This window comes from Arachis stenosperma, chromosome 5, assembly GCF_014773155.1.
Source record: "Arachis stenosperma cultivar V10309 chromosome 5, arast.V10309.gnm1.PFL2, whole genome shotgun sequence".
In the NCBI taxonomy this organism is placed as follows: Eukaryota; Viridiplantae; Streptophyta; class Magnoliopsida; order Fabales; family Fabaceae; genus Arachis; species Arachis stenosperma.
Window position 1 is genome coordinate 4,808,133 of NC_080381.1, and position 26,550 is coordinate 4,834,682.

The 26,550-nt window shown below is 37.9% G+C and overlaps 1 protein-coding gene across 1 annotated transcript; it reads right to left on the reverse strand.

Moving 5' to 3' along the window:
- Positions 1–612: 612 nt before the first annotated feature.
- LOC130981931 (histidine kinase 1-like) lies at positions 613–6,738 on the reverse strand. The gene is made up of 13 exons (XM_057905699.1): positions 6,345–6,738; positions 6,007–6,249; positions 5,058–5,846; positions 4,625–4,872; positions 4,377–4,536; positions 4,169–4,295; positions 3,962–4,051; positions 3,617–3,811; positions 3,441–3,510; positions 3,194–3,236; positions 2,948–3,088; positions 1,526–2,686; positions 613–1,195 (listed from the first exon to the last, which is right to left on the reverse strand). Exons 1-13 carry the CDS (start codon positions 6,612–6,614, stop codon positions 977–979), a joined length of 3,756 nt encoding a protein of 1,251 aa, XP_057761682.1. The 5' UTR covers positions 6,615–6,738; the 3' UTR covers positions 613–976.
- Between the last annotated feature and the right edge of the window lie 19,812 nt (positions 6,739–26,550).

Sequence of the window (26,550 nt, forward strand, 5' to 3'; positions counted from 1 at the left end):
ACATTTTTGCTCTGTTTTCTTTTTGGACAGTTATTCTCTTTTTGTTCAAATTGCATTTACTATAAAAGGCCCAACAACCTTGTATCTTTTAATTCAGAAGTTAGCCCAATACCGTTTAGACAGAAAAAAAAGCTCATGATAATTCTGTTTTTTTTTTAATCGTAGAAAGATTAACGTTTTCATATGTGGACTCAAAACAAAAAAATATGGGCGAAGACCTAACATGGACTACGAAATACTTTTTAACACTTTGTGCCTTAAAACACCCTTACCAAGTTACCATCACTAATATAATAAGCCTTATATTCCTAATTACTCCTATTGAATAGAAATTAATCTCTATGATTATTACCTACAAGGCTACAAATTTTTGAATATCAAGGATAAGAACTAAAGAACAAGTCATTTTCTCCTTAAATGGTATTGACTATTTGAATTGCCTATTATATCATAGCATCTCATTGTAAATTATGTCTTCATAGATTCAACCATGTATGGTAGAATATAATTGGACGAAATTTGTTATTTTTCTTTCTTTTATTTCAATAATAAATATATCCATCTGAAACTCTATTTGTTGTCTTGAATCTAATGAGGTACAAGAGCAGGAAATAAAACCTTCTCAAAAGTAACATTCTTCCATAATTAAAACTCAAAATATATATGCTTGCATTGCAAAGATTTATTCCAGCGGGCCCCTACTCCTTTTACTTGTGCTCTCTGCAGTAATATGCAATAACAAGAAAAGCATCAAGCTTAAGACAATTACTGTTACTAGTGAAGTGAACTATTATGTCAGGAAAATTGGACTATATATAGTTCTTGAGATCATACATATGACAGCTATGATTTCAACCGTCACAAAAAAAGAAAAAAAAAAGAGCTAACCACTATAAGGTAAAAGCTTCTATACAACTATTTATAGGCTTGTTTTCTAAGGCAACCCTTTGTTATCTTAGGCTCTCTATTTCTGAAGTCATGATGTTTTTCTTTTGGTGAGTGAAAGTATGGTGGACACCATTTGCTTGAAGTCAATTGGCTTTGTTAAGTAAGCATCCATGCCAACTTCAAGGCATTTGGCTTCATCACATGACATTGCATGAGCTGTAAGGGCAACAATTGGAATATGCAATCCTGTTCCCACTTCTGATTTCCTTATTGCTTTTGTTGCTTCATAACCATCCATCTTTGGCATCTTGTTTTTCACAAAGACACAAAGAATCAGAACATTTAGGCTATATAATTCACTATGATATTTAAGCTTGTGAAAAAAACAAAGAAGAAGAAAAAACTACCTAATATGCATGTATGTATGTAAGTATTTATGTATGTTACAATTTCGGTGTACCAGTATTATCAATTGTTCTAAATTAAGATTGGCAATCGCAATCACAACCACAATTGTTGCAGTAATATTTGCAATTACATTGCAAGAAATTAACCATAGCCACAATTTTAAACCATATCCTAAGTTATTAAATATAACAGTATAAACATATTATCTTTTTTTTCCCCTACTTCATACCTGACAATCCATTAGGATCAAGTCATATGGTGAAGTCAAAATCTCTGTTTGGGATCTCATGTTTCTTTCCTTCTGGAGAGAATCCCTTCTGCAGTCATCAACACCTAGCTTGCAATGGAGAGCATCTACTGCTTGTTGTCCATCACCTACAGCAACAACAGAAGCTCCCATTTTCTCAAGCATTATGGTTGCTACCCTTTGAAGCACAGGAGTATCTTCTGCAAGCAATATCCTCAGGCCTTCAAGAGAATTTTTTCCATTGACGGCATTATTATTTGGGCCGGCAGCCCTCTGTGTTTCGCCACATTCAGAATCTCCACCTTGAGATGGTTCTTTAGTGGACAGTGATTTAGGGTCACTTTCTTCAATGGCATGTTTGGAAGAACTGGGGCTACTCTGACATGACTCTTCTTTCCTTGCATTATTAGTATCTTCCAAATTTTCATTGGTTAATCCAACTAAGCAGTTATTGATCTTGTATGTTGATGATGCGGGTGATCTAGTCACCAATTCAATTTGTTTATCTCCATCGACACTAACAGGATTAGAACCAACCGTTTCGGAAGTGTCCGAATCATCAGAGCTACCAGCATCAAAATGAGTAGAATCAATCTCAAGAAATTCATGCAACTCGCCCTCTTTTGTAGTGGTCCTTGGACCAATCATATTATTTCTCTTTTGCAGCTCAAGATTTCTCTCCTTTATGACTGCTTCCAAAATGTGAACCATTTTCGCTTTATAAAGGGGTTTGTTGACCATCAAAACATTCCCTTTCCGACGAATCTCCATCTTTATGTTATTGGATGTGTCATGATTTAGCATCCACACAAACCTTGCTCTCCCAAAGTATCTATGAAGGAAGTTAAGCTGTTCCTTCCATATGTCTGTGCTCAAGTCAAGTAGCCCAATGTCCACAACAATGACGAAAACCGGGTTCTTCATGTCTTGTATGCTGAGTAATTTAGACTTCAATCCCTCAGTTACTGGATAATGTGCATCAAAGTTATTGTTATTATGGACTGGACTTCTTGCATGAAAGAGTTCCCTCAAAACCTGTGTTAGTCCATTCCATTCAGATGCTTCTATAGTGCAAACCCCATTTTTCTGTAACCACTTGGAAGTAATCAAGCGACTCATGTTGCCATGCAGTGCGAGAAGTACCTGCATTGAAACTTCTTACTTAAGAAATGCTTGTTATCCTTAAAGTGATTTTCTATTATATCAGTTCGCATAAGGTTATACTTCCATATAAGACTTAAACTTTATATAAGAGTCATTTTTTTCGCCGAAAATGTTTGTTATATTTTATCTACAACTCAACATAAGGCAGTAAAATATTCTTCCTCATATCTATATCAACATCAATATAATTTTTTATTTTCTCAAATATTGTTTGCCAAGGAAAATAGTGATTCTACTAACCACTAAGCTATTGTCAGTAAAATCCAATGCATAATGTTGCTCTGTGACATCAATAGGTGTACTGAGAACTAAGCATAATCTCATGAGTGTTCCTTGGCCCTCCTTTTTGACAACCTTGATTTCTCCGCCCATCTTATTGACCTGCCACCCCACAGAAGCAATTAGAAATCATATTTCAAACTCACAACATGAGTGGTGATTGTATTGTGTTTGTGTGAAATTTGACACATCAAGGATCATACTCACCAAGTTTCTGACAATGCAGAGACCAAGACCAGTGCCTCCATGCCTGAAATGATCAAAGGCTTCAGAACTCGATAAATCATAGCATTCAAAATGTTATCTAAACTGTTGGAGATAAATTTCATATTAACTTTTTAGTTTCATAACAATCTCATAGGATAATATCATGACCCATGACTAGCTGTTAGCTAAGTAGTAAGTAACTTATAGAAGACTTTATCTTGAATTTCTTGAACATTTAAATACTTACAATCGAGTAGTTGATGGATCAGCTTGCTCAAAGCTTTCAAACACAGAATCCCATTTACTTGGGTCAATGCCTATGAAAATGTAATAGAATTCATATGGATGAATGAGGGATATAACATATAGAAAGAAACCATAGTTGTAGATATAGTATTCCAGACAATAGTTTCAGGTTCATACCACAGCCTGTGTCATCAACTTCAAACCAAAGTATCACTTTGTTATCTCTCTTAGTTGTTCTCTTTTCATTGTTTGCATTTTGCTTCTCTCTAGCCTTTTGTATACACCGTGATTTCTTCTGTTCAAGTGGAAAAATTGGACTACCATTGCAAGAATTTGGGTATTCGCACCATCCTCGCAGAATGATGTGACCAGCTGCAACACATAGTAAGACACACAATACTCAATGTTTAACCTCATTCCATTGTTTAAATGTGATTTGCAACATTCGGGCATGTATTTATTTTTGTTTATTATTAATATTCCAACCAGGTAAACTATTCCAATTATAAAGGTTTGGCTTACATGGAGTAAACTTTATTGAATTGTTGATCAAATTTGTAAAAATTTGAACCACCCTAGCAGAATCACCCCTTACTACCTTTGGCATTTCATCTGCAGGAAAATGGGCATGACTAGATGCATCAAAAGCTTGTCAAAAAGTACTTCTCATGATCTACTTTTAGGGTGTGTTTAGGAATTGAAATCTCTCATGGAATTATGAATACATACCAGACAGATCTAAAACAGTCTCTACATTGTGGTTAATGCACTGGACAGAAAACATATCTACAAGCCCTTCAAGTTCACGACCCAAGTCAAATTCTGCATCTTCTAGGACTAGTTTTCCTGATTCCACCTACATTAATTAACTATTAGGAAGCTTTTGGGAAGTGCAGTTTTGTTAGTGTTGAACAGAAAGCTTAGCGTATATCTCAACCTTGCTAAGATCCAAGATGTTGTTAAGAAGACGGAGTAGTGCGGTTGAGCATTTTCTTATTTGAGTAACTGTTGAGTATTGTTCATTTGTGAGACAGTCATCAGATATAAGAATGTCAAGCAACCCAATTACTGCTGCCATCGGTGTCCTTAATTCATGACTGTAATGAATCCAAATTCAAAACTCACAAACACACCTTAAATTATAAACTTTTGAATAAATCAGCCTCATACTTGAAAAAAACTTACCTCATGTTCGCAAGAAATTGGCTTTTGTAGTTGCTTGAAGCCTCTGCCTTTCTTCTTGCTTCCAGCTGACTTATCAATGCTGCTCTTAGTTTCATTTCCTTCGACACTCCATTCGTCAATATCAAAATGCAAACACATCCAATAACTAGAATGCATAATGATGCAGATATTAGAATAACCAAAGTTTTGAAGGCTCTTTCATCAACCTGCCCCATGATATACTTTCTTGGTATGATGATTACCCCCACCTGCAAAGCATAGGTCATTAATTCATATGATATTCTACAATAGGATAGTAGCTAAATTAATAGGGTGAAAGAGTGATCACTCACTATATTCTACATTTAAAGATGCCTTTGAAATTTTAAAAGTGGTGTTATGAATAGGAGTTAGGATCAAAGATAAGGAAAGGAAAAGTGTCTTAAAACTTTACCAAAGGAAGTCTCTTCAAGTTTAGGAAGAAAGAGTCAATGTAATATTGCTGGTGGCCTAGCTTGGCATTTTCTACATGAACCTCATGACTAGGAGGAGAATGGTTTCCATAAGCTCTCTGCAACCACTCAGCACCAAGTTTGATCACTTCATTTTCGCAATCAACCGCCATCTTAAGCGTTGGATGCTTTGTTGAATTTGTCAGCAGAGGTGCATTTGTGGAAGTTGCAAGTAAGTAACCCTCTTGTGAAGTCAAGTACATGTGACCACTGTGCATCTCAACTAGCTCCTTCATCAGCTGTCCAACGCTATAAAGCGCCGTTGTGACACCCACAACTGCCATAATACTCTTATTAGAAGAATCCCAAACAGGTAATGCTGCTGAAAGCAATGGCGAATCAGTGAACTTGCTCACTGCAACATGCCATGAGGCCACACCATCAGGTACTTGTGAAAGGCCAGCTATGTTGATTAAGTCTTCCGGCGCAATCTGCATAGCTTTCCCAATCTTATCCCCAGTGACAGGATCAAGCGGCTCACGGTACCAAATTGCTGATTTGTTACCATGAATGGCCTTATCATTCCAAGCCTGATGCGCCGAAAAGGAGTTCATCTCACTAGCAACCATAGAGTAATTTGAGAGATCCGAATAGATGTAAGATGTGTTGTTATCCTTAAGATCTCTATGGAAAGCTTGGACAAATCCATTCTTATAATTGATGGTTATGGAGTTCAGAGCTTTCTTACTAGAAAACAATGCCCATGTTATAGCCCTCATTGCTTCATACAGCTGCTAGAGTTGGAACAATCAAGACATTAACAAGTTTATATGGTAAGTGCTGACATTGTATCAAACATGTTAAGTGCTAACAGCATGGTCCCAACTAATATAACATGGAAAGAAAGAGTTTAATTTTGAATGAAATAGTAAGAAACTAATTAAGGCGAACCTCAACTTGCTCTGCTTGATTAACAGGGTTGCTGTAACGCCTGATCACATACTGAGAAAGCTTCACCTGAGCCGTGGTGATCTCGGCCGTAGAATTCAGAATGTTCCACATCCTCAAGATTGGGCGTTGAAGAAGCTCGTAACGCAGATCATATGCCAGGGTTTTGAGTGATTTTGTTGTGTAAATCTTGGTGAAATGCCATGTTAGAATAGTAAGTAGCCCTATCAAGATTGCTAGCATCACCTGCACAAAAACAAAATCAGGTTCTACTTCTACTACTCTTCATATTTCAATTTCAATTATCTATCAACTAGGGTCAAATTGCAATTATCACATACCATGATTGCTAGGCGAACAACAAAGACACTGTAGTAGGATGAGAGGCAATGGCTACTACTTGCATATTGGAATGCTTCTTTTTCAACATCTCTATGGAAGATTCTTCTGCCACTTGGTGGTGGTGCTGGTGTGGTTGTAGTGCTTGTGTTCCAATTCCATGAAGGTGCAAAACCGCATAATCTATCAAACACATGCTTGCACTTATTATTGCTTCCCATTTGAGAACATGCAGAACCTTCAGAACAGGTTTCATATCTGTCTTCTGCCATATATAACTAACTTCTTCAGCTTTTCAGGTAACAACACATTCAAAGTTCATACAATCTTCTAAGCTTTCAGAAAAAGAAGAAAAAAAAGTTCACACTCCTCACTACTCACTACTATGCTTTCAGTTTCTGTATCTTCAATATAAATACAAGCACATGTAATATTATAAAGACGAGTCTAGATTACTAATCCGTTAAGTAAGTGTCGGGTTTTGAATTTCGTCTTATGTACGAAACAATTTATTAGCCAACAACAAATTTTCAAATAGAGTTATGATTCATGACAAATTAGTCCTTGATGCTTTTAATCCGTGGAATACTATGAGAAACTAAAAATAAAGACAAAGAATTCTATATTTTATTATAATAATATGTTACAGACATGAAAAAGCAAGGAAGAATAATATAATGTTGATGGATATTGATGTTGGAATATTGAGGTTTAAATGCATTTAAATATTTAATTGCAAAATGATGTACTATTTTCATGGTCATTGATTGTAGATTACTAATATAGTTATGGAATTTTTTGCCTATAATAAAATTAAACAAATTTTACAGAGTTAACTATTATTTCTTATCCACATGATTTAACATCGAGAACTTATTTAAGAGAAAATGAGTTTTGCAATATTGAAAGGAATCAATGGTTACTAGAATATAAAATGTTTAGTAGTATAAAAACTTATAATTGATGATGACATGAAAAGTAAATTATATATATATATTGACAATATCTAAGATTATGCACTAATTCTTTTTACTATTTAAATTATATGATATACTTAAAATATAAATATGATGTTATCCGTTTCTCAATATAAGTATGACAAGTTGAAGGTAGAAGATAAAATGTCAGTTAACAAATAACCACTTTTAACAAGTTGAACTATTGTGATGTGTCATTTGGCACTTGTTAGTGCAAGAGCAAGAGGCTAATTGGTGGTGTTAATTAAGTGAGTTGTTTAATTTTGTTATGTATCAGCAACCACAATGTTCATGGCTTGACAAGATACTGCATTTCTCAGTGAGTTAAACAAATCTTCCAAAGTTAAAAAAAAAATTAAAAATAAAAAAGTCCAAGTGTTAGTATGTATACTAAAACAAATTGCATTTTCTTATTTGAACCACTTTACCTTTAATTGTGAGATGTTGACAAGGGAGAAGGCTAGAAGGTAGGGATGTTATATGGAGTTAAGAGTATTTTTTTATATTTTATTTAAACCTTAAAAATCCATTGCCTTTTTCTTATTTGAACCACTTTACCTTTAATTGTGAGATGTTGACAAGGGAGAAGGCTAGAAGGTAGGGATGTTATATGGAGTTAAGAGTATTTTTTTATATTTTATTTATAACCTTAAAAATCCACTCAATTCTTGTATTAGTAACTAAGACCTATTTTATTTTGATTTTATTTTGGGAATCTTAAAGGAATTATATTCTCTTTTTTTTTTTTGAATAATTTCCATGCTATTAGTATTGATTCCAAATTAGTCAAGGAATTTAATTTAGTTTAATAATTTAATTCTGTGATGATAAATTAAAGAGAAAATTCAACTCTCCTTTTTTACGAGATGTTAAAATGACACTTCTTTTCTCTCTATTTTATAAATGTACATTCCTCTTCCTCCTAACTTTTAAAAAACCTCATCTTTAATCAAGTTTAAATTTTTTGTGTTAACTAATATTAACTTTATCCATTTTTTAAGAAAAATAAAATTATTTTTTGAAAAAATACTCATTAGTAAAAAATTTATTTTTTATTATTAAATTTTGCTTATCAAAATATCCTTTAATAAATTATTTTTTTATTGATTAAATTATATTTTTACCAAAATCATTTTAAAAATAATAATAATTAAATTATTTTTTTTCTAAGATACCTATCATTCAATAATTTTTTAATTATTAAATTATGATTCTACCAAAATTTTTGTTAACAAGTATTTTTATATTTTACTATTAATTTTTTGATATTAATATATATTATTTTAACATTAAATAAAAAAATCTTACCATTGTATATAACAATTAATATATATTGATATTGAAAAATAATCTTACTAAAATTTTTTATTTAATGTTAAAATAATATATATAGATATCGAAAAATTAATAATAAAATATAAAAAAATTGTTAACAAAAATTTTGATAAAATTATAATTTAATAATTAAAAAATTATTGAAGGATATTTTAGAAAAAATAATATAATTATTAAATTTTTTTAAAAATATAATTTAATCAATAAAAGAATAATTTATTAAAGGGTATTTTAGTAAACAAAATTTAATGATAAAAAATAAAATTTTTGCTAATGGTATTTTTTAAAAATAATTTATTTTTTATTAAAAAATGGATAAGGTTAACATTAATTAACATAAAAAGTTTAAAATAAATTAAAAAAGAGATTTTTTAAAAGTTAGAAAAAAAAGAGAATATACATTTTTAAAATAGAGAGAAGGAGAATGTCATTTTAACATCTTGCAAGAAAAGAGAGGAGAGTGAAATTTTTTCTAAATTAAATTGATCATTTTGTACGTGTGATATAAACAAATCCTATGTTCACTTGTGAGTTGTGTCATTTCGCACTTGTAATGTAAGGGCTTGGTTTTATTAAGTGGCAAGATTTATTCGGTATCCACATTGATAACAAAATGCTTGTGGCTTTTATCAGATGCCACATTTGTCAGCCACCTCCTCCTCTTGATTTGCCCAATCCAACCATTTGAACCACAACAAAAACAAACCTATAACCCAGCAACAAAGAAGCCATGCATGCCCAAAAAGCTTCCTAATGTTTTGTTCGGATGGTATGTTGGTAAATAATTATAGGGAATAAATGAATAATAGTCAACTGATTCGTTCGCTTAAACAAGTGTTGAAAATTCGAATTCTATTTTATACATGTAACAATTCAATGGCCCGCGATAGACCCACGACAAATTAATTTTTAGCCTGCCGGATTGAAAAATATCATAGACAACCAAAAGTCCAAAAAATAAATAACCAAATGAGGCTTGCTACACATACAAGTCTTTTTGACTTACAAGTTTTACAAGTTGCTACACATTAGAGTCTTTTAATGCGTTATTTAATTTCCAAAGCGCTACACTCACCGTAAATTATGAACGACTCCTCTTCCTCTTCCTCTTCCTCGTCCTCTTCTTCACTCACCGTGAATTATGAACAACTCATCTTCATCTTCCTTTCCCTCTCCTCTTCTTTTCTTCTTTCTTCTCTTTACTCACGTGGATTATGAACAACTCATCTTCCTTTCCTCTTCCTCTCCTCTTCTTCTCCTTCTTCTTCTTCTCCTCCTCCATGTATTTCTTCGTTATTCTCTTTGCCTTTTCATTAGTTGTTTTATTTGCGTTTATTACTGGTATTCTTGCTTCGTTTTTTTCGATTTTCATGGTTTCTGAAATCAAGCTTTGAAATCGTTTTGAAGATAATGAAACTTCAGAAATACACCCAAACGATTATAGAAAATACACCCAACGATTATAGAAAAATACACCCAAACGATATTTCTTCGTTATTCCTTTGCCTTTTCATTAGTTGTTTTACTTGCATTTATTACTGGTATTCTTGCTTCTTTTTTTTCGATTTTCATGGTTTCTGAAATCAAACTTTGAAATCGTTTTGAAATAATAGAACTTCAGAAATACACCAAACGATTATAGAAAATACACCCAAACGATTATAGAAAATACACCCAAACGATATTTCTTCGTTTTCTCTTTGCCTTTTCATTAGTTGTTTTACTCGTTTATTACTGGTATTCTTTTTTTTTTTCGATTTTCATGGTTTCTGAAATCAAGCTTTGAAATCGTTTTGAAAATAATGAAACTTCAGAAATACACCCAAACGATTACAGAAAATACACCCAAACGATTATAGAAAATACACCCAAAGGACACTTTATGCATAATTCAGAACTCTTTCTCTTTCTCCTCCTCATATTCTGCTGCTTCTTCTTCTTCAAAAATGATTTCAGAGCTTCATATCAAAAAATAATGGAAATCAAGAATAACGAAAAAAGAAAACAAAGAGAAAAGCACGTAAATAAAGAAGGAGAAAGAGAAGGCAAAAAACGAAAGAAAAGAAGAAGAAGAAGAGGAGGAAGAGGAAGAAGAATGTGCAGCAAGAAGAAGAAGACGATGCAGTGAAATTGTGCAGTAACGGTTGAAGGAGAAGAGAAGAGAAAGTAAGAAACGAAAGAAAAAAAGAAGAAGAGGAAGAGGAAGAAGAACGTACAGTAACGTTCAAGCGCGTTAATATAATAACTTGTAAAGACTTGTATAAAAAAATGCTTGTATATGGAGAATTTCTCTAACCGAAATTATCTCGCTTAATTTAGTCGAATAGTCAGCTCATTTGTCCACTTAAATAAATATGAAAGATTTAAATCATGTCTTGTATATACAGTAATTTATTAAATAATGATAAATATTTAAATAAAATTCAGATTAGTTCTTAATATTGTGAACCGAAAAATATCATGGTAAAAAAAAATGATAACCAAATTAAACCAAGATATTATATGAAGTGGAAGCGTGTATGGTGGCCCACTCTTCCAATTCATAAGTATTGCGAAGAATTTCTCAATGTAGAGTTATATGGTGAGTGAGAATCCGTTGTTTTTGGAAAAAGGTACTTTATAGTTTATAGCACTTGTTTATAACCGAATTTTCTTTCTTGTCTTGGAAGCGAATCTTCGTTGAATTCAATGAACTTATTACTTTCACGAGTAAAAATATTATATATTGAAATTCATTTGAAAAAATAGATTTAACAAAATCTTTTTATACACCGACTTTGAATTTATGAGGTGTGGTCTCTTTTCAAGGGAGCAATCATTATTCATCCCATTTGAGTTTGGAGGCTAAGAGACAATGCATGCCTTTGGCACCACGTCATTGGATCCGAATCTCTTCATGAAACAAAGCAACAATATATAGAATCCATCTTTAAAAAATAAAATAAAATAACTATTCACGTAAAAATATTTTTATCTAATAAAAATAAAGATTTAGTTTATAAGTATTTTTAAGATATATGATAAAGTTATCAATTAAAATTTTTTTACAGAAATAATACAAAATTTAAATTAATATATTTATTATGTATTTATTAAAATAAATTATTTAAAATATTTTATTATTAATAGCTTTAACTTATATTTTTAAAATACAAATTAATTAGACCCTAAAAATAATTTAAAATATTATTTAATTAAATTATTTAATATAATATATATTTGTTCGTACTTGATATAAGATTTTTAAGTTAATAAGTTATTGAGATTCTAATCTGTAATAAATTGAAATTAGATCGAAAATATAATCTGTAGATACATTTCGATGCTTAAATTAGTAATGTTTTAAACAATAATTTTGTTTAAATAGTATATTACATGCTAAGTTTTTTTTTTCATTTATTACACCTTTTCGATAATTATTTTTAGATATTTACCGTCTTTAATATATTACTTTAATGTCATAATTTAACAATGTTTCGAGTTATTGAATTTATATTTTTAAATGATATATTTATTAAACTTCATTAAGCTGCTAGTAACGTAATAAACTTGTTTAATCGATATTATGAAACAATTATCTTATCTAAAATAATATTAATGTTACGGTAGGTAACCGGAGATTAGTCCAATGGATGGCGTTCGGCGGCCCAAGCGTATAATAGAGGAGGACTCCAGGTAGGTTCGCAACTCGGGAGGCTCCGTCCGACTTGTGCTCGCGTGTGAATGGGGGGTGGTACCTGCAAAGACACTCCAATGCCTAAGTTAGCAAAGGTGTAAGCAGGTCTAGAGAGTATTGGACTTAGTGATACCTGAGGGGTGTCAGTGTATTTACAGTGGTGAGCCAATAACCACCGTTGGAGTAGTGCCATATCTTTAGGATGGTAACCGTCCCATTATCTTAGGGAGGTTAAGATACAGCTTTATGAAGTGGTTAGAGAGATTTTAGGGGCGGTTACTCATTTGAATGAGTATTTATCTGCCAGCTAATCTCACAACCGACTTCTTCGTACCAAGTCGGGGTTGACACCGACCTCTTGAGTGGAGGTGGGTGCTTTACTAGGTTTTAATCTATTGGATCAGGCCTTTCGATTGGACCTGGGCCCTTAGCATTGGGCCAGGGTATGAACAGTGCCCCTACTTGAGCCCAAATTTTCTTTAAAGTTTGGGTTCAAGTATTCAACTCGGGTTCGTAGTCGACTTGTTTGAGAGAATACGGATCTTGGAAACTGACGTGATTTTCGCGACCTTTGATTTCTGACAGTTACGTCAATTCAAGCGTCGTGTCCGTTGAGGGATCATTTAGGGATTGGGGGCTTTGGTAACGGTGCAGTCGCATTAATGGCTGCCTCGCTTTTACCATTATGCCCCTTAGCCTTTTTTATAAATACTTTCCCTCTCTTTCCATTTTCCGTTTCTGCAATCTTTCAAACTTCTTCTTATCCTGTTCGTGTTGCATCCTTGCGTTCAAAGATTTCTGTTCTTCTCCAACCTCCATTTTCGGATAAAGGTTAGTTTTGCTTTTTCATGCCATGCTTTATGCTTGCATGTTTTGTTTTGCGAGTAGATAGGTTGACCTGTAGATTTCGAATCTCTCTTCCTTAGTGGCCGTATTTTTTGATTTTCTTTTTTCTTTTTCCTTTTTGTAGGTTTTCTGCCACTTTCTTCTTTATAAAAAATGGCTTTTGTAGACATTCTTTCTCAGTGGGTTGACGATACGGTCCTTGGGGAGGAACCGTTGGTTGACGCTGAGTTCATTACCCACCTTCGTACTCATCATAGGCTCTGTACTTCGGACGAGGACGAGCCCAAATATGAACTGATAATCCCGGGTCCTGAAGACGGGTCTGTTTGGGAGAGCTAATGAGGCCCCTCATTTTTTCTTCATGTATGAATGCATGACCACCCGTTTGGGTGTTTTTCTTCCTTTCTCTGATTTCGAGATATCCGTTTTGCACCATTGTAAGGTTGCCCCTACTCAACTCCACCCCAATTCATGGGGTTTTTTGAAGATTTACCAGTTTATAAGCCACGCTCTGGACTTCCCGACTTCCTTGAGAATCTTCTTTTATCTTTTCCATATGACTAAGCCCTTTAGTGGGCTAAACAACAAGCAACAATGGGTATCCTTCCGAGCCATTCAAGGTCGGAGGATTTTTACCCTTTTTGACGAATCTTTCCACGACTTCAAAAATTTCTTCTTCAAGGTTCAGGCTGTAGAGGGTCACCACCCCTTTTTTCTGGATGAGCATTCCTCCCCTCGCTTTCCCCTTTATTGGCTGCCGGCCACCCCTTGTGAAAAGATTGGTCTAGATGACCTAGACGAGGTGGAGGCGGCCATTGTAGGGTTTTTCCGAGAAGCGTGGGGGAAGTCTCCATATTTGGATACCAGAAAAATTCTTCAGGGAACTCCGACTTTCGTTCAATCTCAAATAGGTAGTGCATGCATTCTTTATTTCCGAGTAGTTTTTGCCGACTTATATTTTACCGACTTGTAACTTTTGTTTTCTTTTGTAGATATGGCAAAAAAGAATGCTCAGGAGGCCTACCAAAGGGTCCGGGAAGCCAAGGCGAAGTCCCGGGCTAGGTCCGGGGCGGTCACCTCTCCTCCTCCTCTACCTCCTCCTCCTAAAAACACTGGCACTCCTACTCAATCTATTGTAATCTCTTCCTCGAGTTTGCCCCGACCACCCCCCTCTGCCCAAATTCTCTCCGAACCCGAGAAGAAGAAGCGCAAGACTTCAGAGTCTGGCTCTTATTCCTTCGATGGTGGGGTTAAGGCGGATGCTATGGCATTCGTCCGAAAGAACATCTATCCTTTTATACATATGGATGATGTTTCTGTTCGAAACCATCTTACCACCATGGCCGAGGAGAGTTTTAGGACGACGGGTGTTTGTGGCAAACTTTTGGACATTTTTTAGAAGGCTCCCCTTAGCTCCTTGGGTGCAACCTCGAGGGTTGAGGAGTTGGAGGGGAGACTTCGCATTTTTGAAAAACATGAGAAGGAGCTAAAGGAGGAGAGAGATAGGTTGAGGAAGGAGAGGGATCACCTGAAGGAGGAGGAGGGTAAGCTACGGGCCCAATGCACTTTGGAGGCTAATCTGAGGAAGACGGCGCAAGATAGCTACCACAGCTTATTTCAAGATATTGTGGCCGTGAGGAAGGACTTGCTGAATTCTCGGAACGCATACGCCGAGTTGGAGGACTCTATCGCCGACGGTGCCGAGGAGTCTTGGAGAATTTTCTTGGAACAAGTCAGAGTTATCGCTCCCGACTTGGACCTTTCTCCTTTACATCCCGACAAGGTAGTTATTGATGGCGCCATTGTTTATCCTCCTGTTCCCGAGGTCGTTTCCGAGTCAGACCTAAAGACTCGGGGACAGAGGATTATTGAGTCTCCTCCTCGACCTACGGATGCCTCGGGTTCTTTAATCCTTCCTCCTTCCGGTCCTGGTGGTGTTCCTCCTGGTGGTGGTGATTCCTCTACTCCGTCCAAGAAATGACTTTTTTATTTTTGTGGCTATATGGGGGCCCGGCCTGTGGGTCCCCCTTTTTTAAACTTTATTTATCTGCTGGTGGTTGTGAACAATTTGCTTCTGGCCTTTCAAGGCCGTAAACAAAATATTCTGTTTGTTGCCCTTTTTTGGATAAGGGTTTTAAACAAAATAAATGCCCTTTTTGGATAAGGGTTTAAGTTACTTTGCGCGTGCACATGCTTTTCTATTTTGAAATATGTTTGATCTTTTCGAAAAACCTTCTGCTAGCTTGCATTATTTTTTCGAGCCTTTTTCGTGGAAAGGCTTGTATGCAAGCTTTAAACTTTTCAGGCTGTCATATCTCTTTTGTTATCCTTTATACTCGACTTCACTTTAGTGAGTTTTTATGACTTAGGTTATTTTTGCGATGCGCTTTTCTTCTACTCGGTGTTATACTCCGATCTGTGGATCAAAGTTTTCCAAGTTTTCCTACTCGGGATCTTTTTCCGACTTATGAGTTGGGTTGGTTCCCGAGCTTTTACGACCGACTTGTATAACCTCTTTACACCGACTTGTACCTCGTCGTTTTATCCTGACGACATCTAGGTCGGTTCATGGGATTTTCACGCTTTGTCGAGCTTAAGTCAGCGCGTTTCGTAGAAAGACTTAGAAAATAAAGGATATATAAGAATATTATGAATGAAAAGATCTTTATTAATTGGGAAGGTACCTTTTTGCTACTAAGGGTTTTTGACAGCATGTTTCCTTAGCCTCTACTATGATGCCTCGTTAAAAACCCCTCTCCAGAAAAAACCCTTTTTTGGGAAAAAAATCATGAAGCTGGGGAAAAGAGTACATCAGGGAGTAGAGTTCGCTTCTAACTGTAGTACCTTTTCATATTACAAGCATGCCACGACCTTGGTAACTCAGTGCCATCCAGGTCGGTTTATTTATAATAACCTTTCCTAACACACTTCCTTGATTTTGTATGGCCCTTTCCAATTTGCGGCGAGCTTTCCATCTCCCGATTTGTTGATCCCAATGTCGTTTCTAATTAGGACCAGGTCATCTACGGCGAATGTTCTTCGAATGACTTTCTTGTTGTATCTGGTAGTCATTGCTTTAATGCCGCTTCTCTTATCTGGGCGTTCTCTCGGACGGGGAGCAAGTCGAGCTCCTCTTTGTGCCCCTGTACATTTCCGACCTCATCATGGATTACCCTTGGGCTTTGCTCACTGATTTCTATAGGAATCTGGCTTCTACGCCGTAGACTAGTCGGAAGGGTGTTTCTCCTGTGGCGGATTGGGGTCGTCCTATAAGCCCATAGCACTTGGGGGAGCTCGTCAGCCCAAGCTCCCTTTGCTTCCTGTAATCTCTTCTTCAGTCCTGCCAGTATGACTTTGTTGGCTGCCTCGGCTTGCCCGTTGGCTTGCGGGTGTTCTACCGAGGTGAATTGATGTTTGATTTCATACTGGCTACAAAACTTCTGAAGGAGGCGTCGGTGAACTGGGTCCCATTATCTGTGGTGATGGAATAAGGTATCCCTACCTTGTTGTTTTTGTAGAGGAACCTGCGACTTCTTTGAGCGGTGATAGTAGCTAGTGGTTCTGCTTCTATCCACTTTGTGAAGTAATCTATTCCCACGATCAAGTATTTGACTTGCCCTGGTGCTTGGGGAAAAGGACCTAACAAATCCATTCCCCATTTTGCGAAAGGCCAAGGGAAGTTATACTGATAAGCTCTTCTGGGGGAGCCACGTGGAAATTTGCATGCATCTGACATGGTTGGCATTTTTTCACAAAGTCGGTTGCATCTTTCTGCAAGGTCGGCCAATAGAATCCTGCTCGGATCACTTTTCTGGCCAGCGACCTTGCTCCGAGGTGATTTCCGCAGATTCCACTATGTACTTCCTCCAACACCTCGGTGGTTCTTGAGGTCGGTACACACTTCAAATGGTGTTGATATCCCTCTTCTGTAAAGGACATTTTCACCAATGTATATGTTGTGCTTCCCTTCGGATCTTTTTAGCCTCTTTCTCCTCTTTGGGGAGGATGTCGAATTTTAGGTATTCGACTAAGGGATTCATCCATCCGATATTAGGCCGACTACCTCAAGTACCTTTTGTTGATCCTCTGTTTTGATACCGAGGGCTCTTGGAGGGTTTCCTGGATCAGGCTTCTATTGTTCCCTCCGGGTTTTGGTACTTGCTAACTTGGATAGGGCGTCAGCTCTGCTATTTAGATCCCGAGTTAAGTGCTTAACCTCCGGTTTCCGCAAAGCACCCGAGGTGTTCCATGGTTTTTTCCAAGTATTCTTCATATTGGGGTCCTTTGCCTGATACTCTCCACTTATTTGGGAAGTCACCACTTGTGAGTCGCTGTAGATCATCACCTTTGTAGCGCCAACTTCTTCTGCTAACTTTAATCCGGCAATCAAGGCTTCATATTCTGCCTGATTGTTTGAAGCCGAAAATTCAAATTTTAAGGAGACCTCTATCTGGGTTCCTTTTCCATCTACCAATATTATACCTGCGCCGCTCCCTGTCTTGTTGGAGGATCCGTCTACATAGAGTTCCCATGTGGTCGGTTTTTCCTCTTGTTCACCTGCGTATTCCGCGATGAAGTCGGCGAGGCATTGGGCTTTAATTGCAGTCCGAGTTTCGTATCTCAAATCGAACTCGGAGAGTTCTATCGCCCATTGAACCATTCTCCCTGCAACATCCGTCTTTTGGAGGATTTGCTTCATGGGTTGGTTTGTACGGACTCTTATTGTATGAGCCTGAAAGTAAGGTCGTAGCCTTCGTGAGGCTATCACTAAGGAGTAAGCAAACTTCTCTAGTTTGTGGTACCTTAGCTCAGGGCCTTGTAGAACCTTACTGGTAAAGTAGACCGGTGTTGACCGACCTCGTCTTCTGTGATCAGGGCTGATGAGACAGCCCTGTTTGCGACGGATAGGTATAGGACGAGGTCTTTTCCCGGTATTGGTCGGGTCAAGATAGGAGGTTGGCTTAAGAAATTTTTGAACTCTTGGAACGCCTCCTCACATTCCGGAGTCCATTCAAACTGGCATCCCTTCCTTAACAGGGAGAATAATGGAAGGGATTTTAGTGCCGATCCTGCCATAAATCTGGAGAGGGCTGCAAGTCGGCCATTGAGCTGTTGAACCTCTCTTAAACAAGTCGGGCTCTTCATTTCTAGGATGGCTCTGCACTTGTCGGGATTGGCCTCAATCCCTCTTTGTGTTAGCATGAAGCCTAGAAATTTCCCTGCTTCTACTGCGAAGGCGCATTTTGCGGGATTTAATCTCATCCCATGCAACCTTATAGTGTCGAAGACTTGTGAGAGGTCGGTTAAGAGGTCGACTTCTTGCTTGGTTTTTACTAACATGTCGTCGACGTATACCTCCATTAGGCTCCCTAGATGGGGGGAAAACACTTTGTTCATCAGCCTTTGGTACGTAGCTCCTGCATTCTTTAATCCGAATGGCATGACCACGTAGCAGTAGTTGGCTTTTGGTGTGATGAACGATGTTTTCTCTTGGTCGGGTTCATGCATCGGGATTTGGTTATATCCCGAGTAGGCGTCCATGAATGATAGGTATTGGTACCCTGAGCTGGAGTCTACCAGGGTATCAATACTTGGTAAGGGATAAGGGTCCTTAGGACAGGCTTTATTTAGGTCGGTATAGTCGACGCACATCCTCCATTTACCATTTTGTTTTTTGACTAGCACTACATTGGCTAGCCATGTTGGGTATTTGACCTCTCTGATGAAGCCGGCTTCCAGGAGCGCCTATACTTGCTCTTCTACTATGGAGGCCCTCTCTGGGCCGAGCTTGCGTCTTCTTTGCTGTACAGGTCGGGACCCTGGGTAAACCGAGAGCCTGTGAGACATGAGCTCGGGATCAATCCCGGGCATGTCGGAAGCCTTCCAGGCGAAGAGGTTGGAACTAGCTCTTAGGAGTTCACCCAACCTTTGTTTCAGGGTTTCCCCTAGGTTGGCTCCTATGTAAGTCACCTCTCCTTCCTCTTTACCGACTTGTATCTCCTCGGTTTTTCCACCCGGTTGGGGTCGTAGCTCTTCTCTTGTCCTTGTGCCGCCCAGCTCTATGGTGTGGACTTCTTTGCCCTTTCCTCTCAGATTTAGGCTTTCGTTATAGCACTTCCTTGCCAATTTTTGATCTCCTCTCACCGTTGCTATTCCTCCTGGAGTCGGGAATTTCATGCAGAGGTGAGGAGTTGACACCACTGCTCCGAGTCGATTAAGGGTAGTCCTGCCAATTAAGGCATTGTAGGCTGACCCTTCATCGATGACTATGAAATCTATGTTCAAAGTCCTCGATTTTTCCCCTTTTCCGAAAGTTGTGTGAAGGGGCAAAAATCCCAGTGGTTTTATTGGCGTATCCCCTAACCCATATAGGGTGTCGGGGTAAGCTCTCTCTTTTTCATCTAACCCCAGCTTGTCGAAGGCGGGCTTGAAAAGGATGTCCGCCGAGCTTCCTTGGTCCACTAGGGTTCTGTGGAGATGGGCGTTGGCCAGGATCATAGTTATCACCACGGGATCATCATGCCCGGGGATTATCCATTGCCCATCTTCTTTCGTGAATGAGATGGTGGGGAAGTCGGGCGTCTCTTCCTCGACTTGGTAGACTCTTTTGAGATGTCTTTTGCGAGAAGATTTGGTGATCCCGCCTCCCGCAAATCCTCCCGAGATCATATGGATATGTCTCTCTGGGGTTTGTGGTGGCGGATCTCTCCTGTCCATATCATCCCGCTTTCTCTTTCCATGGATGTCCGACCTCTCCATGAGATATCTGTCAAGCCGACCTTCTCTAGCCAGCTTTTCTATCACATTTTTGAGGTCGTAACAGTCGTTGGTGGAGTGACCATATTTTATGGTACTCACAATACTCGCTGCGACTTTCCCCTTTTTTGTTTTTAATAGGTCTTGGGGGTGGCAGCCTTTCAGTGTTGCAAATCTCTCTGTATACGTCCACTATAGAGGTCTTTAGAGGAGTATAAGAGTGATATTTCCTGGGCCTCTCGAGACTGGGTTCTTCCTTCTTCCTGACTTCCCTTTCCCTCTCCCTAGAGGAGGAAGTAGGTCCAGGTCGTGAACTCAGGTCTCTTAATCTGGCATTCTCTTCCATGTTGATGTACTTCTCGGCCCTTTCTTGTACATCACTTAGAGAAACGGGGTGTCTTTTGGATATGGACTGTGAGAAGGGACCTTCTCTAAGTCCATTGACTAACCCCATTATTACTGCCTCCGTGGGCAGGTCTTGGATTTCTAAACATGCTTTATTGAACCTTTCCATATAGGCTCGTAGAGACTCTCCGACCTCCTGTTTTATCCCCAGGAGGCTCGGTGCATGTTTTACCTTATCTTTTTGGATTGAGAACCTCATCAAGAATTTTCTTGAGAGGTCTTCAAAACTGGTGATGGATCTTGGGGGAAGGCTGTCGAACCACTTCATCGCTGCTTTCGACAAAGTGGTCGGGAAAGCCTTGCATCTCGTAGCGTCGGAGGCGTCAGCTAGATACATCCGACTTTTGAAGTTGCTAAGATGATGCTTTGAATCCGTAGTTCCATCATAGAGGTCCATATCAGGGCTTTTGAAGTTCGTTGGAACTTTTGCCCTCATTATGTCCTCGCTGAAAGGATCTTCTCCGCCTGGGAGTTGATCTTCTCCTTCGTCGCGGGAGTTCTTGAGAGAGGATTCTAGCTGCAAGAGTTTTCTTTCTAACTCTTTTCGCCGTTCCATCTCTTCCTTAAGGTACCTTTCGGTTTCCTTTTGCCTCTCCCGCTCTTGTTCCAATTGCTCCAGGCGGCTATGAACCAATCCTATTAGTTCAGCTACGTGAGCTGGTCTGCCTTTTTCTGATTCACGCCCATCTGAGGAATTTACCTTCGGATTCTTTACTCCGGAGGTACCCTCTCTGTGTTGATCATTGTCTTGATGTTGGGCTGTGTCTTCATTGTCATTGCCCATGTCTAGATTCTCTTGCTCAGAATCTGTTTCGACACGGCCTTCTTCATGGGATCTTTCTGCCATCGAGGGATGATCTCTCGGGTCCCCGACAACGGCGCCAATGTTACGGTAGGTAACCGGAGATTAGTCCAATGGATGGCGTTCGGCGGCCCAAGCGTATAATAGAGGAGGACTCCAGGTAGGTTCGCAACTCGGGAGGCTCCGTCCGACTTGTGCTCGCGTGTGAATGGGGGGTGGTACCTGCAAAGACACTCCAATGCCTAAGTTAGCAAAGGTGTAAGCAGGTCTAGAGAGTATTGGACTTAGTGATACCTGAGGGGTGTCAGTGTATTTATAGTGGTGAGCCAATAACCACCGTTGGAGTAGTGCCGTATCTTTAGGATGTTAACCGTCCCATTATCTTAGGGAGGTTAAGATACAGCTTTATGAAGTGGTTAGAGAGATTTTAGGGGCGGTTACTCATTTGAATGAGTATTTATCTGCCAGCTAATCTCACAACCGACTTCTTCGTACCAAGTCGGGGTTGACACCGACCTCTTGAGTGGAGGTGGGTGCTTTACTAGGTTTTAATCTATTGGATCAGGCCTTTCGATTGGACCTGGGCCCTTAGCATTGGGTCAGGGTATGAACAATTAATATTTTAATTATTATTTTCATAGATTTTTAATAGCTATATATGAAAAGAAAATCTTGTTTGGTACATGTATATATTAGTCTTCTTAAGTGTATGCTAGATTGGTAGTTGACCCACGCCACAATGATGTGCCATCATTTATGTGAAGCGATATCGATGCACATTTCAATATACATAATACCTTTTTGGCAATCCATGTTCAGACTTCAGATATATGGAACTTATGGAATGAAATATCAACCAACACGGATGCTTTACAACTTCAATAATTAATTTCTGACTTCTATATATGCTATGATTTTTTTTTTCGTCATACTTGTGATACCCCATAATATTACCTCATTCTAAGCCAAAAGTCCACCAAAGGATAACCCTCGAGCAAATGTAAAAGTATTCAATAATTAACACAACTTATAGCTTGTGTTTTAGTTGTAATTTTTATTTTCAACATATACATTTAATAATCATGCACAAAATGTGTCATATTAGTCAACATATTTAACTTCATTTATCACATTGATTCAAATTTTTCATAAATACAAATATTTAATTAGATCATAACATACAATTCTTTTATATAGTAGTGTGGATAGTAACTAAACTCAATACACACACGCAATATACTAAAAATAATCAACCATTACATATTTTTATATAAAAACATACGTTATATATATATATATATATATATATGGCAATTTATTATAATAAATAAAATGAAAATCAATTTTATCAGAATGCACAAAATGAAAAATAAATATCAAAATACATTTTTTTCATAATCTATGTAAACTGCGGTAGGAATTTCGCGATTTATAGAATACATGTAATCCGCTATAGGGGTGTTGCGGTTTACGTGTGGGCGTGAATTGTGCATAAACCGTGAGATGGGTGTAGTGATTTATGCATTACTATAAATACGCTAAAGGGGTCTCGTGGATTACATTTGTGCTGGAAGAAAAAGTATTCTAGAGAGAGAAGAAGTGATTTTCTAGAGAAAGGAAAAGAAAGAAAAGTGTGGTTGAGTTGAGTTGAGATCGGAGTCGGGACCATGGCGAAGGCACGCAATCTATACAGACTCAACGGCGTTGCACACGTGGCTGGGAACATAAAGGAAGAGGTTAGCATTATAATTTTTAGTTAATGTATTTTATATAATATTGTTCGTATTTTTCGTTGTTTTGGTTATTTTTAGTTTTGTTATTGTTAGTTAATGTATTTAAATTTAGATTTAAATTATTATTTTAATAAAAAATGGGGTATTTAAATTATTATTTTAATGGTTTATGTCTTTCATTGAATTTGGTGATTAGAAAATAGGAAGTGTTTATTACCAGTTTAAACTTTAAAATTGTAGTTATGTGGTAGATGATTATAAATTACTGTTGAATTTTTTATATGTTTGGTTTATTCTGTGACATGCTCCAACTGACTAGGTGTATATATAGTGTTCGGAGGTAGCAGAACATGCCTCTGCATGACAAGATTGTACCATATTTGGAGAGGGCGGTTTTGTACCACCTGGCGAGGCTCAACGCCAGGTGGTTCTGGTTGGACGAGCCCTTAGTCAGTGCTTTCATTGAGATGTGGCGTCCTGAGACACATACCTTTCATATGCCCTTTGGAGAGTGCACTATCACGTTGCAGGATGTAGCATACCAGTTGAAGCTGCCCGTGGATGGTTTACCTATATTCGGGTGCCTTACTGATTTTCACCGAGGAGCACAGTCGGTTATGGCATGCATGTACTTGCTTGATATACTTCGCCGTCATTGAGTGGCACCAGGTGGATAGGGTGCTGCCACAGCTAGGTGGCGTTCAGCACGAGCCTGAGTCAGCCTCGAACATTGATTGACTCCATGCCAAGGATGGGAGAGGTGGGGACAGATGGTTCCCGAGCTACTACCAGCTATGGCACCTTAGTTGGCAGAACAGGGTCGATGCTGTCCTGAGTATCCCCCGGGTGCTTGATCCCGGGCCGTCCGCAGACTTTCTGCAATGGTGGTACAGAGTTGCACTTAGGTTTCTGTCGCCAAATTCCTTGATTGCTAATCCTAGGGCCGAGAAAATCTCACAGGATGTTGTTCAGAGGGGGTCGTCATAGGCTCCTTCGAGGGTGCCCATGCCAGACGTGCCAGATAACAGGTGTGTCGAGCGGCGACGATGCGTTGGTACCCGAGCTACAGACTGGGAGTGGCGATGGCTGGATGACATGATCCAGGATGACAGATCCAGCGGCGATGGAGTCGGACATGCCGATCACCGTGTCCGGCGTGGCCGTCCTCAGGGTCGGGGTGGTTCATTAGGGGGGACATCTGCTGGTCCTGGTGATAGACTCGCTGAGGGCGGAAACCCAGGAGGTTCCTCTTACACATGTTTCTAGCACCTCCCAGATATACCATGACATCCATGGCCAGATGTATGATGACCTGGTGGGTCCGACTTTCACGATGGATATAGACCACGAGGTTGGGAGTTCACAGTTCTATTCCGACTTTGCAGATCTCATTCGGGATGATCCTCCACATTTTCAGCAGTAGACCCCACAAGATTAGGTGCCTGAGACCCAGCCCCAGATGGACGTTGCGCAGGGGTACCACCCAGATATGGATGATATGTAGTGGTACTAGCCGCAGATATCTGACTCTCATGGATTCCAGCCCCAACTACATGTAGACCTGAATGAGCCTGTTGGGAGTTCGTATGACAGTTGGTTGGGCATGGGAGGGACGCCTGCATCTGCATATGGCGTGGGCATGCCGGTCGATCCTCCAGCACAGCAGCGTCAGAGGCCCGCCAGAGTGAGACGGGCCGTTCGATGTGGTACAGGGTCGCATCTCCTGGGCGCATTTGGACATGACTCTGACGACCAAGATGAGGACAGGCAGGAGCCGTAGCTTACTATTTTATGTTTCCATTGATGATACCTATGTATGTCGGATTTACCATGTACTTTTGTATTATATGTGTTTGTACTTAGTTTATTTCCATTAAATTAGGTGTATGTAATGTATGTTTTTTGTTAACCACACACTTTGTTTTATGTTTATACAAATTGTATACTAATGCATAAACCACTACACCCCTCTCGCGATTTATGCACAATTCACGCCCACACGTAAACTGTGACATCCTGTTGTGGTTTATGCTCGCTTCTCTTTGCACGTAATCCACGATACCCCTATAGCGAATTACGCATATTCTGTAAACCGCGGGACCCCTGACGCAATTTACATAAATTATGAAAAAATACATTTTGGTATTCATTTTTCATTTTGTGCATTCTAGTAAAATTGGTTTCTATTTTATTTATTATAGTAAATTGTCCACATATATATATATATACAAAAAATTAAATACCAAACTAGCTTACTACTCGTATAAATGTATGTTAAAAATTAGTTAAATAACGTATATATTTATATAAAAAAAATATGTAGTGGTGTATATATATAAAAAATTCTATCACCAAATTAATTATTCATATAAATACACATTAAAAATATGTTAAATAATGTATATATGTGTGTGCGTGCGTATGTTTTGGCTTATTTTTGGTGTCAACTTAACTTAATTTGTATAAATTTCACTAAATTTTTATCTAACAACTCCCAAGTATCAACTTCATGTAAAATTGATTGTACTTGAGTTTCCACCAATAGTATTTTATGATGGGTGGTGGTAGCTAGTAATGAATACGTGATCTTTGATCACAAATATTTAGAAGCATGCGAATGTGGGTACATTAAAGAAAACCATAGTTGGTAAAATGTGGGCCTATTAGGAGTGCACTTGGTGTGTCGTCTAAGATGAAATGAAACAATATAATCTCTAGAATTACAACAAACCTTTGTGCTCCAACTCACCAATCCACACAGGAACCTCTTTCATGGTGTATCTCTAAATTTTAGTAGAAGATAGAGAATTTAAGCACTAGGGTTAAACCCTTTTTAATGGTGTGTGTTGTGGAAAAGAAAAGAAAAGAAAAGGTTTGAATTGCTTTGTGACACACATTTTCTATTGTATTCTATTCCATTCTGTCGCTATAAAACATGACCTAATATGTAACGGAAAAATAAAATGCATGCAATATAATAATAATGACCTAATTATGATAAACAATATCATATATATATAAAATAAAAATTATATAATTTTCGTCGTTAGTACAAACAAGTTGAGAACTTTAATTTCCTTTGCCTACTAAACTCCTCTTTCTCTTGTTTCTTTTTCTTAAAAAGAGAACTTCTATTAATCTTTTCTCAACTTGTTTTATTTATATTTCTTTTCTTCAAGATAGATAAGGCAATAATAATCAAGTAAATTATTAGTTTATAAGAAAAGATTAACGTTGAATCTGTATATAATATTAATTCATTTTTCCAATTTGAAATCCATGAAAGGTAACCACTTAAAATAGTCTTTGAATTACTATATTAATGACAAGCATATTAGCAACAACCCAGCAAAACAAATAGCTATATAGATATGCAAAATCTTAGGGCACCATCAAAATAGTGGATGGATAAAGGGACCAAATTTAGTGACACATACATAGCCCACTTATAATCAAATCAAGTTTTGATAAGTTCTATTCCAAGGATGAAGATACCAATTTTTTTGGGGGTCAAAGAAGGAATTAAATTCCCGAGGACCGTAAGCTCTAACAAGTGGCAACACTAGCCTTTGAGTGTTCCATTCATTCTTGATTATACTAACCGAAGAATTTTAAGTGTACCAAAAACACCAATGTTTCATTTGTTTTAATCGTTGATTTGAATTATAAAAAATATAT

Bases quoted from the DNA above. Each gene is read 5' to 3' on its own strand.
- LOC130981931 (XM_057905699.1), bottom strand. From the start codon at position 6,614: ATGGCAGAAGACAGATATGAAACCTGTTCTGAAGGTTCTGCATGTTCT. The intron at 6,250-6,344 runs GTATGTGATAAT...GTTTTTGTGCAG, and splicing joins TTGTTCGCCTAGCAATCATG to GTGATGCTAGCAATCTTGAT. The intron at 1,196-1,525 runs GTATGAAGTAGG...GTGAAAAACAAG, and splicing joins TGATCCTAATGGATTGTCAG to ATGCCAAAGATGGATGGTTA.